The sequence below is a fragment of the Rattus norvegicus genome, chromosome 2, assembly GCF_036323735.1.
Source record: "Rattus norvegicus strain BN/NHsdMcwi chromosome 2, GRCr8, whole genome shotgun sequence".
In the NCBI taxonomy this organism is placed as follows: domain Eukaryota; kingdom Metazoa; phylum Chordata; class Mammalia; order Rodentia; family Muridae; genus Rattus; species Rattus norvegicus.
Window position 1 is genome coordinate 200,238,923 of NC_086020.1, and position 14,955 is coordinate 200,253,877.

At 39.4% G+C, this 14,955-nt stretch overlaps 1 protein-coding gene across 5 annotated transcripts in view; it reads right to left on the bottom strand.

Moving 5' to 3' along the window:
• The window catches only part of Ntng1 (netrin G1), a 363,053-nt gene that overhangs the window by 86,944 nt on the left and 261,154 nt on the right, over positions 1-14,955 (bottom strand). For all 5 annotated transcript variants that reach the window (NM_001106465.1, XM_017590780.3, XM_008761394.4 and 2 more), the window contains exon 4: positions 9,127-9,299. In NM_001106465.1, the coding sequence (NP_001099935.1) occupies positions 9,127-9,299 (173 nt within the window). The remainder of the gene's footprint in view (positions 1-9,126; positions 9,300-14,955) is intronic.

A 14,955-nucleotide genomic window follows, 5' to 3' on the forward strand; every position in this document is an offset into this window, starting at 1 on the left:
CAACCATATCAGGCTCCTGTCAGCAAGCACTTCTTGGCAACCACAATAGTATCTGGGTTTGCCGTCTGTGTATGGGATGGATTCCCCAGGTGGAGCAGTCTCTGCTCCACTCAGTGTCCCTGTGTTTCTTCCCTTAAGTGTCCCTGTATTTGTTCCCCTCTCTAAGAAAAACTGAAGCATCCACACTTTGGTGTTCCTTCATCTTGAGCTTCATATAGTCTGTGAATTTTACCTTGAGTATTCTGAGCTTTTGGGCAAATACCCACTTATCATTGAGTATATACCATGTGTTTAATTTGTGACTGGGTTACCTACTCAGGATGATATTTTCTAATTCCATCCATTTGCCTAAGAATTTCATGAAGTCATTGGTTTTAATAGCAGAGTGGTACTCCATTGTGTAGATGCACCACATTTTCTGTATCTATTTTTCTTTTGAAGGACATCTGGGTTCTTTCCAGATCCTGGCTATTATAAATAAGGTTGCTATGGACGTAGTAGAGCATGTGTTCTTTTTATATGTTGAAGCATCTTTTGGGTATATGCCCAGGAGTGATATAGCTGGGTCCTGAGGTAGCAGTATGTCCAGTTTTCTGAGGAACTGCCAGACTGATTTCCAGAGTGATTGTCCCAGCTTGCAAACCCACCAACAATGGAGGAGTGTTCCTCTTTCTCCCCATCTTCTCCAGCATCTGCTATCACGTGAGTTTTTGACCTTAGCCATTCTTACTGGTGTGAGGTGGAATCTTAGGGTTGTTGTGATTTGTATTTCCCTGATGACTAAGGATGTTGAACATTTCTTTAGGTGCTTCTTGATCATTCAGTATTCCTCACATGAGAATTCTTTGTTTAGCTCTGTGTTCCATATTTTTAGTATGGTTATTATGTCTGGAGTGTAACTTCTTGAGTTTTTTTGTATATATTGGATATTAGTTCTCTATCAAATGTAAGATTGGTAAAGATCTTTTCCCAAGTGTTGGTTGCTGTTCTGTCCTATTGACAGTATCTTTTGCCTTACAAAAAGCTTTGCAATTTTATGAGATCCCAGTTGTTGATTGTTGATCTTCGAGCATAAGTCATTGGTCTTTTACTCAGGAAATTTTCCTCTGTGCACATTTGTTCAAGGCTCTTCCCTACTTTCTCTTCTATTAGTGTCAGTCTATCTGGCTTTATGTGGAGGTCTTTGATCCACTTGGACTTGAGTTTTGTACAAGGAGATAGAATGGATCCATTTACATTCTTCTACATGCTGAAATCCAGTTAAACTAGCACCATTTGTTGAACATGTTATCTTTTTTCCCACTGGATGGCTTTAGTTTCTTTGTCAAACATCAAGTAACCATAAGTGTGTAGGTTCATTTCTGGGTTTTTAATTCTATTCTATCAGTCTACCTGCCTGTCTATGTACCAATACCATGCAGTTTTTATCACGATTGCTCTGTAATACATCTTGAGGTCAGGGATGGTGATTCCCCAAGAAGTTCTTTTATTGTTGAGAATAGTTTTTGCTATCCTGAGGGGTTTTTTTGTTATTCCAAATGAATTTGCAAATTGCTCTTTCTAACTCTATGAAGAATTGAGTTGGAATTTTGATGGGGATTGCACTGAATCTGTAGATTGCCTTCAGCAAGATGGCAATTTTACTATATTAATTCTGCCAATCCATGAGAATGGGAGGTCTTTCCATCTTCTGAGATCTTCTTTGATTTTTTTCTTCAGAGACTTGAAGTTCTTGCCATACAGATCTTTCACTTGCTTGGTTAGAGTCACACCAAGTTATTTTACATTGTTTGTGACTATTGTGAAGGGTATCATTTCCCTATTTCTTTCTGAGCCTGTTTATCCTTTGAGTAGATGAAGGCTACTGATGTGTTTGAGTTAATTTTACACCCAGCCACTTTGCTGAAGTTATTTATCAGGTTTAGAAGTTCTCTGGTAGAAATTTTGGAGTCACTTAAGTATACTATCATATCATCTGCAAATAGTGATATTTTGACTTCTTCCTTTCCAATTTGTATCCTTTGACCTCCTTTTGTCGTCTAATTACTTTGGCTAGGATTTGAGTACTGTATTGAATAGTTAAAGAGAGAGTAGGCAGCTTTGTCAGGTCCTTGATTTTACTAGGATTGCTTCAAGTTTCTCTCCATTTAGTTTGATGTTAGCTACTGATTTGCTGTATATGGCTTTTACTATGTTTAGGTATGGGCCTTGAATTCCTGATCTTTGCAAACCTTTTATCATGAAAGGGTGTTGGATTTTGTCAAACGCTTTCTCAACATCTATTGCGATAATTACGTGGTTTTTTCTTTGAGTTTGTTTATAAAGTGGACTACTTTGTTGGGTTTCAGATCCATCCCTGCTTCCTTGGGATGAAGCCTATTTGATCATGATAGATGATCATTTTGATGTGTTCTTGGATTCAGTTTGTGAAAATTATATGGAATATTTTTGCAATGATATTCATAAGTGCAACTAGCCTGAATTTCTCTTCCTTTGTTGAGTCTTTGTGTGGTTTAGGTATGAACATAATTGTGGCTTCAAAGAAAGAATTGGGTAGTGTTCCTTTTGTCTCTATTTTGTACAATAGTCTGAAGAGTATTGGAATTAGGTCTTCTTGAAGGTCTGATAGAATTCTACACTAAACCCATCTGATCCTGTGGTGTTTTTGGTTGGGTAACTCTTAATGACTTATCTTTAAGGGTTATGGGAATGTTTAGAAGGTTTATCTGATCCTGATTTAACTTTGGTATCTAGTATCTGTCTAGAGAATTGTCCATTTTATCCAGATTTTCCAGTTTTGCTGAGTAGAAGCTTTTGTAATAGGATCTGATGACTTTTTGGATTTCCTCAGTTTCTGATATGTCTTCCTTTTCATTTCTGATTTTCTTAATTTGGTTACTGTGTCTATGCCCCATGGTTAGTCTGGCTAAGCGTTTATGTATCTTGTTGATTTTCTCAAAGAACCAACTCCTGGTTTTGTTGATTATTTGTACAGATCTCATTTTTTGAATAAATAAATAAATAAATAAATAAATATATATATATTGGGTATTTCTTATTTACATTTCAAATGTTATTCCCTTTCCCAGTTTCCTGTACATAAGCCCCTTACCCCTCTCCCTCCCTTCTATAAGGATGTCACCTCCCTCTGCTTACTGCCTCCCTCCCCTAGTTCTTTTTGTTTCTACTTGGTTGATTTTAGCCATGAGTTTGATTATTTCCTGCCACCTATTCCTCTTGGGTATATTTTCTTCTGTTTGTTTTATATCTTTCAGGAGTGCTTCAAGCTGTGAGTAGAGTGAGTATATGATCTCTCCAGTGTCTTTTTGGAGGCAGAGCTATGAGTTTTCCTCTTAGCACTGCTCCTCATTGTGTCCCATAAGTTTGGGTATGTTGTGCCTTCATTTACATTAAATCCTAAAAAGTCTTTAATTTCTTTATTTCTTCCTTGACCAAGTTATCATTGAGTAGAGCATTTTTCACCTTCCAATTTGTATGTAGTCTTTCTGTTGTTTTTGTTGTTATTGAAGATCAGCCTTAGTCCTTGGTGGTCTGATAGAATGCATAGGATTATTTCAATCTATTTGTATCTATTGAGGCCTGTTTTGTGACCGATATATGGTCAGTTTTGGAGGGGGTAGCATAAGGTATTGAGAAGAATGTATATTCTTTTGTTTTAGGATGAAATGTTCTATAGATAACTGTTAAATTCATTTGCTTCATAACATCTGTTAGTTTCACTGTGACTGTTTAGTTTCTGTTTCCATGATCCGTCCATTGACCAAAGTGAGGTTTTGAAGTCTCCCATTATTTTATGTGTGATGGAATGTGTGCTTTGAGCTTCAGTAAAGTTTCTTTTGCATTTGGAGCATAGATGGTCAGGATTGAGCATTCATCCTAGTAGATTTTTCTTCTGGTGAAATAAAAGTGTCCTTTGGTGGTATGACATGTCCTTCCTTATTCCATTTTTGATAACTTATTGTTGGAAGTTGATTATATTCTATATTAGAATGGCTACTCTAGCTTGTTTCATGGGACCATTAGTTTGGAAATTTTTTTCCAGCCTTTTACTTGGAGGTAGTGTCTGTCTTTGTCACTGAGGTATGTCTACTGTATGCAGCAAAATGCTGGGTCCTCTTTATGTATCCAGTCTGTTAGTCTATGTCTTTTTATTGGGGAATTGATCCATTGATGTTAAAGAGCTATTAAGGAAAAGTAATTGTTTCTTCCTGTTCTTTTTGTTGCTAGAGGTGGGATTATGTTTGTGTGTCTCTCTTCTTTTGGTTTTGTAGCAAGATTACTTTCTTGCTTTTTCTAGGGTGTAATTTCCCTCCTTCTGTTGCATTTTTCTATCTATTATTCTTTGTGGGGCAGGATTTGTGGAAAGATATTGTATAAATTTGGTTTTGTCATTGAATATCTTAGTTTTTCCGTCTATGGTAATTGAGAACTTTGCTGAATATAGTAGCTTGTGGTGGCATTTGTGTTCTGTTAGGGTCTGTATCACATCTGCCCAGGATCTTCTGGCTTTCATAGTCTCTGATGAGAAGTCTGGTATAATTCTGATAGGTCTGACTTTATATGTTACTTGACCATTTTCCCTTAGTGTTTTTAATATTCTTTCCTTGTACATTCACTGATTTGATTATTATGTGACAGGGGGAATTTCTTTTTTGGTCCGGTCTATTTGGAGTTCTGCAGGTGTCTTGTATGTTCATGAGCATCTCTTTATTTAGGTTAGAGAAGTTTTCTTCTATAATTTTGTTGAAGATATTTACTGGCCATTTAGGTCAGGAATCTTTGCTCTCTTCTATACCTATTATCCTTGGGTTTTATCTTTTCATTGTGTCCTGGATTTCCTGGATGTTTTGGGTTAGGAGCTTTTTGCATTTTGCATTTTTTGACTGTTGTATCAATGTTTAGTATGGTATCTTCTACACCTGAGATTCTCTCTTCTAGCTCTTGTATTCTGTTGGTGATGCTTGTGTCTATGACTCCTGATCTCTTTCCTTGGTTATCTATCTCCAGGATTGTCTCCCTTTGTGCTTTCTTTATTGTTTCTATTTCCATTTTTAGATCCTGGATGGTTTGGGTTTTATTCAATTTCTTCACCTGTTTGGTTGTGTTTTCCTGTAATTCTTTAAGGGATTTTTGTGTTTCCTCTTTAAGGGCTTCCACCTGTTTACCTGTGTTGTCCTGCATTTCTTGAAGGGAGTTATTTATGTCCTTCTTAATGTCATCATCATGAGTTGTGATTTTAAATCTGAATCATGCTTTTCTGGTGTGTTGGGTTATCCACGATTTGCTGTACTGGGAGAACTCGGTTCTTATGATGCCAAGTAGCCTTGGTTTCTGTTTGTTAGGTTCTTGCACTTGTCTCTCATCATCTGGTTATCTCTGGTGTTAGTTGGTTTTAATGTCTCTGACTGGAGCCTGTTTCTTCTGTGAGCCTGTGAGCCTGTGAGCCTGTGAACTTAGGAGTGACAGCACTCCTAGGAGAACAGACTTCTCCAGGTGGGATTTGTGAATTAGGTTCTTAAAGGTCTTAAAATTCCTGTTAGGAAAGTACTGTTATCTTTTATTTATTTATTTTCTTTTGGTAAGGCAAAGGACACTGTCAATAGGAAAAAACAGCATCCAACAGATACGGAAAAGATCTTTACCAATCCTACATCCAATAGAGGGCTAATATCCAATATATAAGAAGGTAGTTAGACTCCAGAGAACCAAATAATTCTATTAAAAATTGGATACAGAGCTAAACAAAGAATTCTCATGTGAGGAATACTGAATGATCAAGAAGCACCTAAAGAAATGTTCAACATCCTTAGTCATCAGGGAAATGCAAATCACAACAACCCTGAGATTCTACCTCACACCAGTCAGAATGGCTAAGGTCAAAAACTCAGGTGACAGCTGTAGAGGATGTGGAGAAATAGGAACACTCCTCCATTGTTGGTGGGTTTGCAAGCTGGGACAATCACTCTGGAAATCAGTCTGGCAGTTCCTCAGAAAACTGGACATATTGCTACCTCAGGACCCAGCTATATCACTCCTGGGCATATACCCAAAAGATGCTTCAACATATAAAAAGAACACATGCTCTACTATGTTCATAGCAGCCTTATTTATAATAGCCAGGACCTGGAAAGAACCCAGATGTCCTTCAAAAGAAAAATGGATACAGAAAATGTGATACATTTACACAATGGTATACTGCTCAGCTATTAAAAGCAGTGACTTCATGAAATTCTTAGGCAAATGGATGGAATTAGAAAACATCATCCTGAGTAGGTAACCCAGTCACAAAAGAAACACATGGTATGCACTCAATGATAAGTATATATTTGCCCAAAAGCTTGGAATACCCAAAGTAAAATTCACAGGCGATATGAAACTCAAGATGAAGGAAGACCAAAGTGTGGATGCTTCTGTTCTTTTTAGAAGGGGTAAGATAACACTTAAGGGAAGAAATACTGGGAGGAAAAAGTAGAGCAGAGACTGAAGGAAAGGCCATCTAGAGACTACTCTCCCTTGGGGATCCATCCCATATGCAGACACCAAACCTAGACACTGTTGTGGATGCCAAGAAGTGCTTGCTGACAGAACCTGATAAAGCTGTCACCTTAGAGACTCTGCTAGACCCTTATAAATACAGAGGTAGATGCTCACAGCCAACCATTGGACTGAGGATGGGTTCCCTAATGGATTAGTTAATAAAAGGACTGAAGGAGCTGAAGGGGTTTACAACCCCATAGGAAGAACAACAATATTAACCAACCAGAACCCCCCAGAGTTCCTAGGGACTAAATCATCAACCAATGAGTACACATGGAGGTACCCGTGGCTATGGCTGCATGTGTATGGCATTGTCTGCCATCAATAGGAAGAGAAGCTCTTGGTCCTGTGAAGGCTTGTTTCCCAGTGTAGGGGAGTGCCTTGATGTTGAGGTGGGAGTGGATGGGTGGGAGGAGTAGCATCCTCATAGAAGCAGGGGAGGGTGGATGGGAGAGGGGGGAACTGGGAAAGGTCATAACTTTGAAATGTAAATACATAATATATGCAATAAAAAACTTAAAAATAAAGGAACTGTTATCTTTTCCAACCACTAAAATGGGAAACAGGATGTTGGTGAGGATAGATTATTAGAAAATAGAGGAATGCGGACTTGATATTGCAACACACTGCCAAATTGGAAAAGGGTTCATTTCCATTTGGGGGTATTTTAATCCCAGCCTGAATTGTTAGAGAATGTGTTGATTTCAAGGCTTTTCTGAATCATTTTAAAGTCTTCCATCAAGTTTTTGCTGTATTGATGCCTGGAACATTGTATTGATTCCTTAGCCATTGGGTCCATAAGTCATTTTTTAGTTTGGACACAGTTGTGAAGAATTGCAGAAGTCCCTACAAGGCCAGTCAAATCAGGAGAGATGATATCTAATCAATTAGGGAAAGACAAAGGAGATTATGGTAACTTGGCCAGGACTAACTTGGTGGCATTTAATATGCAAGGGTTAAGGGAGTAAAATGCTCATTTCGGGAAGGGGCTTCTCAGAAACAAAGTCTTGCTAGAGAAAATATTCAGAAAATCCAATTATTTGAGGGAGAATTAGTAGAACAGGTAGAACAACGCCGTGTTAGGGTGAAACCGATGTTTTAAATAGTAGCCTAACTGTTGCCCTTCTCTTGACCTTGGCAAGTCTTGACCTCAGACATGAATCAGATGCTAGAAAGTATGTGTGTGCTTGGCTGTCCTTCCTAGTCTCCCATTTAAGGATCATCAGAACCTGGAGGTGATATGTGGACCATTACCACTTAGGGAAAGCTTTAAAGTAAGTTTGACAACTGTGATGACAGGAATTCTTAGGTAGCCAGACACCTGAGATAATCTCAGGAAATCCCTTCCAAAGTTGTGAGTTCATGGCTTCCATGAACATGGCATGTTCTTCCTGAAAAAAAGAATCAATGTCTTTGCTGAAAAGAGCTTTAATATATTAATTTTAGTAGCAAGAAGTCAGTTTCTCCTTTACACAGAGTGAAACTGAACATTCTTACAAAGGAATTCATTTTTAACCTCTGGGAGGACTCTTTTCTGCTTCATAGAAATTTATCATGATTTCAATGCCCCCACACTTCGTAGCTTGTTACCTGGTCCATTACTCCGACATGTAACTTGATAAAGCTCAGGTTCTTGTGATATTGGTTTTCAGCGCTGGCTTCTCCCAGCTGCTGCTTTGAAGTACCAGATAACATTCTTAGCCTTGCATGGAGCCTATGGCTTGCTGTTCAACTTCTCATTTGTCCTGTGGCTCTTCTGACTTCTTGCTGTGCAGTTCTATGGTAATCTTGCCCTTTCTCTGCTTTTTAAAGAGGCCAAACCTTAAGCTTTTCCAGGTGGCTAATCAGTCCATCCTCAGAATTGTGTAGATTATTCAGGAAATCGTTCTTTTACTCCTTAAGCATGTCAAATTTGGCCTTTACATATGCAAGATATCACTGGGCTATGCACATGAGTCTTAGTGGGTCCTGTGAACAAAGATACTGTCTGTGCTCTTTCACAAGCAGACAAAAGCCTATTTTCTTCATGTGACACCCTGAGGATTACAGTCGTGCTTTATATCCAAAGGCATCCACTGCTCAGAGAATCCAGAGCAGGCACAACTCAATGGCTGGCATTTGGTAAAGCCGGGTTTCTCACTGGGCAACATTGTGGGCCACCTAGAACTGGAAGGACCAAGCATCTTTTGGGAGAACCGTCAATAGCCAAAGATTTCTGGAACTTGTTTCTGGGTAGTCAGTATTAAGAGTTTTCAAGGCCTGTGTTATTGTAATAGGATATTAACTTGGGAGAGGAAAAAAAAGTCACCTCCTGTCTCACCTACTTAGAACAAAATTGCTTCTGTTATTTTAAAGAACTATTTTGCAACACATTTAATGGGAAGGTTAGAGGACTGAATCTAACAGGCGATTAGAGTGCTAACACATGCTTACAAATGGCAAAATCAGGAATAAATCTTATTCTGTGTTTTGAAAAGGAAAGAGGCAAAGTCACAATTGAAAGTGGAACCCAGACAGAATCGACTCAGCATGCACAGAAGGTGTTGGTAATGGAGCGATGCTACTCACAGGTGTTAGCGGTGCCTTTGGGGATGGGGAGGTATGAGCCTGGACTCCACGGTCGGCCCTGGTAATTCTTCTTGCACTTCCCACAGTCTGGACCTGTAGTGTTGTGCTCGCACTCACATGTCAGTTTGCTGTTGTCATACACACACATGGTGGCATGCAGGTTGCACTTGCACCTAGGCAGAGGAGAGACCAAGAGTGCACTTCAGTCAAGTTGGTTTTAGCAGTCTACCTACAGAAGTGTCACGTGGAGCTCTCAAACCACACAGCATTTTTATGCTTTACAGAAATAAGTAGCAAAACATGGAGACCTGCAGGCTTAGCCATAAGGAGCTATGAAACGAAGGCCTTTTGGAGAAAAGACCGTTGACATGTGCTCATCTGCAGGCTACATTCTGAGGAAGCCTAATACTAGTCCAGTCTACATGGCCTTAAGCTCTCCTAAACAGCCATTCAACATATTGTCTCCAGTGGATGGTTCATGGGTGACATCAAAAGTTTGATAATGTCATGAGTTTCTTTGGCATTAAAGAAAGATGTTGTCTTTCTTCATATCATTAAGGCGAATCTCATTTGTTGAAAAATGTGACAACCATTGAAACAACTTGCTACTCAGTATTTTTCTAAGAACTTGAAAGCTTATGATCAGGGTTTCTCATTCTTGCACTAAATAATCCCAGGAACTTTTGCATTAAGTCTTCCCCTGCCTCCAGGGGAGGTAAGGCAGCAATCTTTACACTTCCCATGCACAACGTGTATCAACCTATACGGCAATTCCATGGTCTCTCAGAAACAGACCAACTGGGCAGTAATCCTAGAAAATACAAAATAAAGAAACAAATATGTTGGTGACAGTGATTTGAGGCCACTAACTGTGGCTTATAGAGAGAAATGACAAACTAGGAGCAACAATGGAACACATGACTTCCTAACTCACTTCCATATTCAAAGTCTTTGACTGAAATTGTGAAGGCCAACTTGCTATTTGTCAAGGCAGCAGGTAGAAAATTGTCTCACATCCTTTTTAGGCCACATCCCCCTGGGGGAAAAAAACCTACCTTGACAGAATGACCATGAATAGGAATGTACCCACACAGAACAGAATGACCATGAATAGAGATATGTGCCCACACAGAGAGGACCAGGGATAAAATACCAACATACGTCAGACTTGGAAACTGAAATGTCACCTGCATGTAGGTGTGTTAAAATGAGAATCTTCTGTGAACTAGGTAAGAATAGCCAGGTCCAAGTTTCATAAAGACAAATACTGTGGTGTTTTGTGTATTTTCTTTGGAGGAAGACGTCATAAACTAGAAAAAAATAGAACATATTTTTAATGGGTGGAAAACTGAATTGTTGAACTACTGATGCTGGTTCTACTGTATCTACATAGCAATGGCTATTCTCTCTTGAGTCAAATGGGCTCCTATTCACTACAAAGAAGAAAGTGAATGGCTCTGACAGTGACCTAGAGATCCTTGGCTTTCTTCTAAGAAGGTGTACCTCTGGACGCAATAGCCATTCAGTCAAATCTCTCTGGGAAGACCAAGCCTTGGTTTTCTTTTTTTTTTTATTCCAGAGCTGGGGACTGAACCCAGGGCCTTGCGCTTGCTAGGCAAACACTCTACCACTGAGTTAAATCCCCAAGAAGCCTTGGTTTTCTAATGGCTCTTCCATAATGAATAATACTCCTAGCTACATCTCCCTCTGTGTACTTACTTATGATAAGGTAGAAGAGTGGTCACATTAAAATAATAGGAATCCAACTTAAATATATAAATAGCATTTTTTCCACCATCTGCCTAAAAGGAAAGAAGGAAGTAATTCATTTAAATAGTGTTTAGTTGTGAACCAGGCCCTAGAACAATCTCTGATAGGCAGGCAGCTACATGTGCTAGTGTATTTTATTAAAAGACCTTGTTCCTTCCTGACATTAGCACCTTTATTTATGGATGTGTTTGTACATATGGAGGATGTTTGAAACCCAAGTGTGAGAAGCACCAGCTCCCATTGATTGAACATCCTATCTGGTGCTAAAAATTTCAAATGAGGACATGACCAATGTGACCCCAAAGAATACACTTGTTTCATGTTTGGAGACTGAGAATGCAAATAGTCAGTATGAACTGGATTATATATCTTGCAACTTTTAATATGTGCATACTCATAAATGTTCTTTGAGGTCCCGGCAATTTCTATTCTAAAGACATTATGTTAGCTGGAAAAAATATTCTTTGAATAACAAAAAGGAGGTGAAAGGAGGAAAGATAGATTGTTGCTACAATTTTTCTCAAATTTCTTGCAGTAAAAGATTCATTCTTACTTGTCTAAAGCTTGTCATTGAAGGTTCAACTCAGTACATAATCCTTAACGAAGATTCATACAGATCTCCAGCATTAATTTGTTATTAATTAAGTTACTTCCACGTATCGGTTTGTTTAATCGTTATTTAAGGTTCTTTGTATTTTTCCAAGTTATTAACTCAGTCCCTTTTATCATCTGGATAGAGTAGTATCCACTGTGTACCTGAGCCCTTCCAGCTACTTTTTTGTCTTAGTTAGGGGTTTCTGTTGCTGTGATAAAATACCATGACCAAAAACAACTTAGAGCAAAGCGTTTATCTTACAGTATATAAGTCCATCATTCAGGGATCTTAAGGCTAAGCAGGGAAGAAACTGAGTGGCGAGAGCTGAAGCAGGAGCCATAGAAGATCACTGCTTACGAGCAGTATGCTCTCCTTCAGTTTGCCTTCTTTTTTACACTCCTGGGTTACTTGTTCTGGAGTGGCACCACTGACAGTGATCTAGGCCCTCCCACAACAACTGTTACTCAAGAAAATGGCCCCCATACTTGCTGACAAGCCAGTTTTATGGAAGCATTTTCTCAATTGGGATTCCTTCTTTCCCAATAACTCTAGCTTGTGTCAGGTTGACGATAGCAATACACAACGACAACGACAACGAGGAGGAGGACGACGACAACAACAACAACAACAAAACAAATCCCAGGCAGGACACTGCTTCACTCTTCTTTTTGACTTTCATGCACTTGTATCTTTTTTAACTCTCCTCTTTCTCACTCCTTCCAAGGGGCAAGCGTCTCCTGTTAGAATCATCTGTATCTTCTCTGTGGGAAATCCAATAGATATTCTCACTTGCTTTAGCTTCCTCAGATGTGTTGACTGTGGAATCCTTTCACTTGCTAGCTATCCCTACTGGATGTCTGAGCTCAATTACAGGACACTGTTTACTATCTAGTCTCTGCACAGGCTGTTCTTTTTGGCTTCTATCTTAACATTGTCAGCCCTGGACACTCTTTTTCCTTCACTTTCTTCTGTTGTCCTAAAGTTTCTTCAGTTATAGACATTTTATAACCAACTTCTTGTTCTCATCAACCCTCAAATGCAAAAATTACCCTCAAAATATGAAGAAAATGTAAGGAGACTTGAATTCTCTGTGCTACAATGGTCCACAAAGAAGCCTCTCCTATTATCAGCAGATAACAGTATGTGATCGATGTGTTGATAATACCTGCATCTGTAGCTGTATCACAGCTTGAATGTATTTATCAAAAATGCCCTGTGGACATAGTTGAAAGGAGCCAAACCAAACTTCTGGTCTTTCTTCCCCTACTTACATCCATTTCTGAGTTTTCTGTCCCAGGAATTATTATCTGGGTCAACTGGACCTCCTTTACCTCAGTTTACCTAGAATGGTTTGTCCCTGGCACTTTCATGTACCATCTAACTGCTCATCACTCCAGATCATGCTCAATCCTCAGATGCCTGTTCCTTTGGCATCTCGTCATCCATAGTTTTAGCAGAGATTAGGTCCTTGATAGTGACTGTCAGTGTGACTTAGTCTTTTACAATAACTTCTAAACAAAAAGTGAATACTGTAGTTATACTTCTCTTTGTACAACACCAATTCTTAGTTTCAATCAGTCTTTTACTCAAATACCTTTGGCTCATTCCCAACTTAGAACTATTGTAAGATTGTATATTAGTATCAGGATAGGGTCTAAGCCCTATGGTATGCCTTCAACCCCCCCTGCAGTTTACCTCTCTTTTTCTTTTCTCACTTTCCTGTTAAAACTCCTAACTCCATTCTTGCTTCTTTGAACTCTACATGTCAGGTACTACTACAAATTATTTATTCTTGCTTCGACATTTTATTCCCCATCCCACCCTCTTTCACCTTCATAACTCTTCCATTTGGAAGTGAATTTTGAAAGCTCAGTGCCTGGTTCTTACCTGATATTCAAACACCAATTGTCAGTCAATTAAACGCACTTCCCACCATGTAGAATGTTGATCTTCAGCACATCTACATGAAGCTCATGTCTTTGCAATAGATTCAGGCTGTTTCAGTTGTTTTCCTGATATTGCCCCTACTGAGAGGCAACAGTCATGTCTGCCTATTTATTGCAACAAACTCAGCATGTAGCAAGGTGTTTGACACATTATAGGTACCCAAATGGTATTAGATGTTTAAGCAAGTGACTAGAAATTAAGGAGACCCTATGAAGGGAGAAACTTCATGTGCATATCATACTGTGTCTAGCATAGCAATGGACTGATAGCAGAGTTAGTAAGCATTAGAGCAGACCAAACACTCTATGACGTATGCTAAAAATAGTCACATGACTTGCTATTAGTTTTCACAAATATCACCCCTTATTTGGCAAAGAGAATTCTATCAAATTGGTGAGATCTTATAAACCCAATTTAATTTTATTTTTTTTATTTCTTTTTTTTTCTTTTTTCTTTTTTTTTTTATTAACTTGAGTATTTCTTATATACATTTCGAGTGTTATTCCCTTTCCCGGTTTCCGGGCAAACATCCCCCCTCCCCCCTCCCCTTCCTTATGGGTGTTCCCCTGCCAACCCTCCCCCCATTGCCGCCCTCCCCCCATAGACTAGTTCACTGGGGGTTCAGTCTTAGCAGGACCCAGGGCTTCCCCTTCCACTGGTGCTCTTACTAGGATATTCATTGCTACCTATGGGGTCAGAGTCCAGGGTCAGTCCATGTATAGTCTTTAGGTAGTGGCTTAGTCCCTGGAAGCTCTGGTTGCTTGGCATTGTTGTACTTTTGGGGTTTCGAGCCCCTTCAAGCTCTTCCAGTTCTTTCTCTGATTCCTTCAATAGGGGACCTATTCTCAGTTCAGTGGTTTGCTGCTGGCATTCGCCTCTGTATTTGCTGTATTCTGGCTGTGTCTCTCAGGAGCGATCTACATCCGGCTCCTGTCGGTCTGCACTTCTTTGCTTCATCCATCTTGTCTAATTGGGTGGCTGTATATGTATGGGCCACATGTGGGGCAGGCTCTGAATGGGTGTTCCTTCAGTCTCTGTTTTAATCTTTGCCTCTCCCTTCCCTGCCAAGGGTATTCTTTTTCCTCATTTAAAGAAGGAGTGAAGCATTCACATTTTGATCATCCGTCTTGAGTTTCGTTTGTTCTAGGGATCTAGGGTAATTCAAGCATTTGGGCTAATAGCCACTTATCAATGAGTGCATACCATGTATGTCTTTCTGTGAGGATTTGCCAGATGACTGAAATTGAACCTAAGAGCTATCCCATGATGATCCTGAAAGATCTAGGAAAAGGACACAGCCCAAGGGAGAAGAAAAACAGGGTATAGTGTAGCATAGTCATGTATAGCATAGTCACGGTAGAGCCTTTTATTTTCAGGTCCTCATTCAGGGAAGGCAACCCTGGTTTAACTGGTGCTGTTGAAGCCTTGCTTTGGCACTGTATAATGCTTAACATGTCCCCAGAAGTAAATCTGATGATCCTGGGGGGATTTGAAGCTGTCCCTCCTACTCCTTGTGA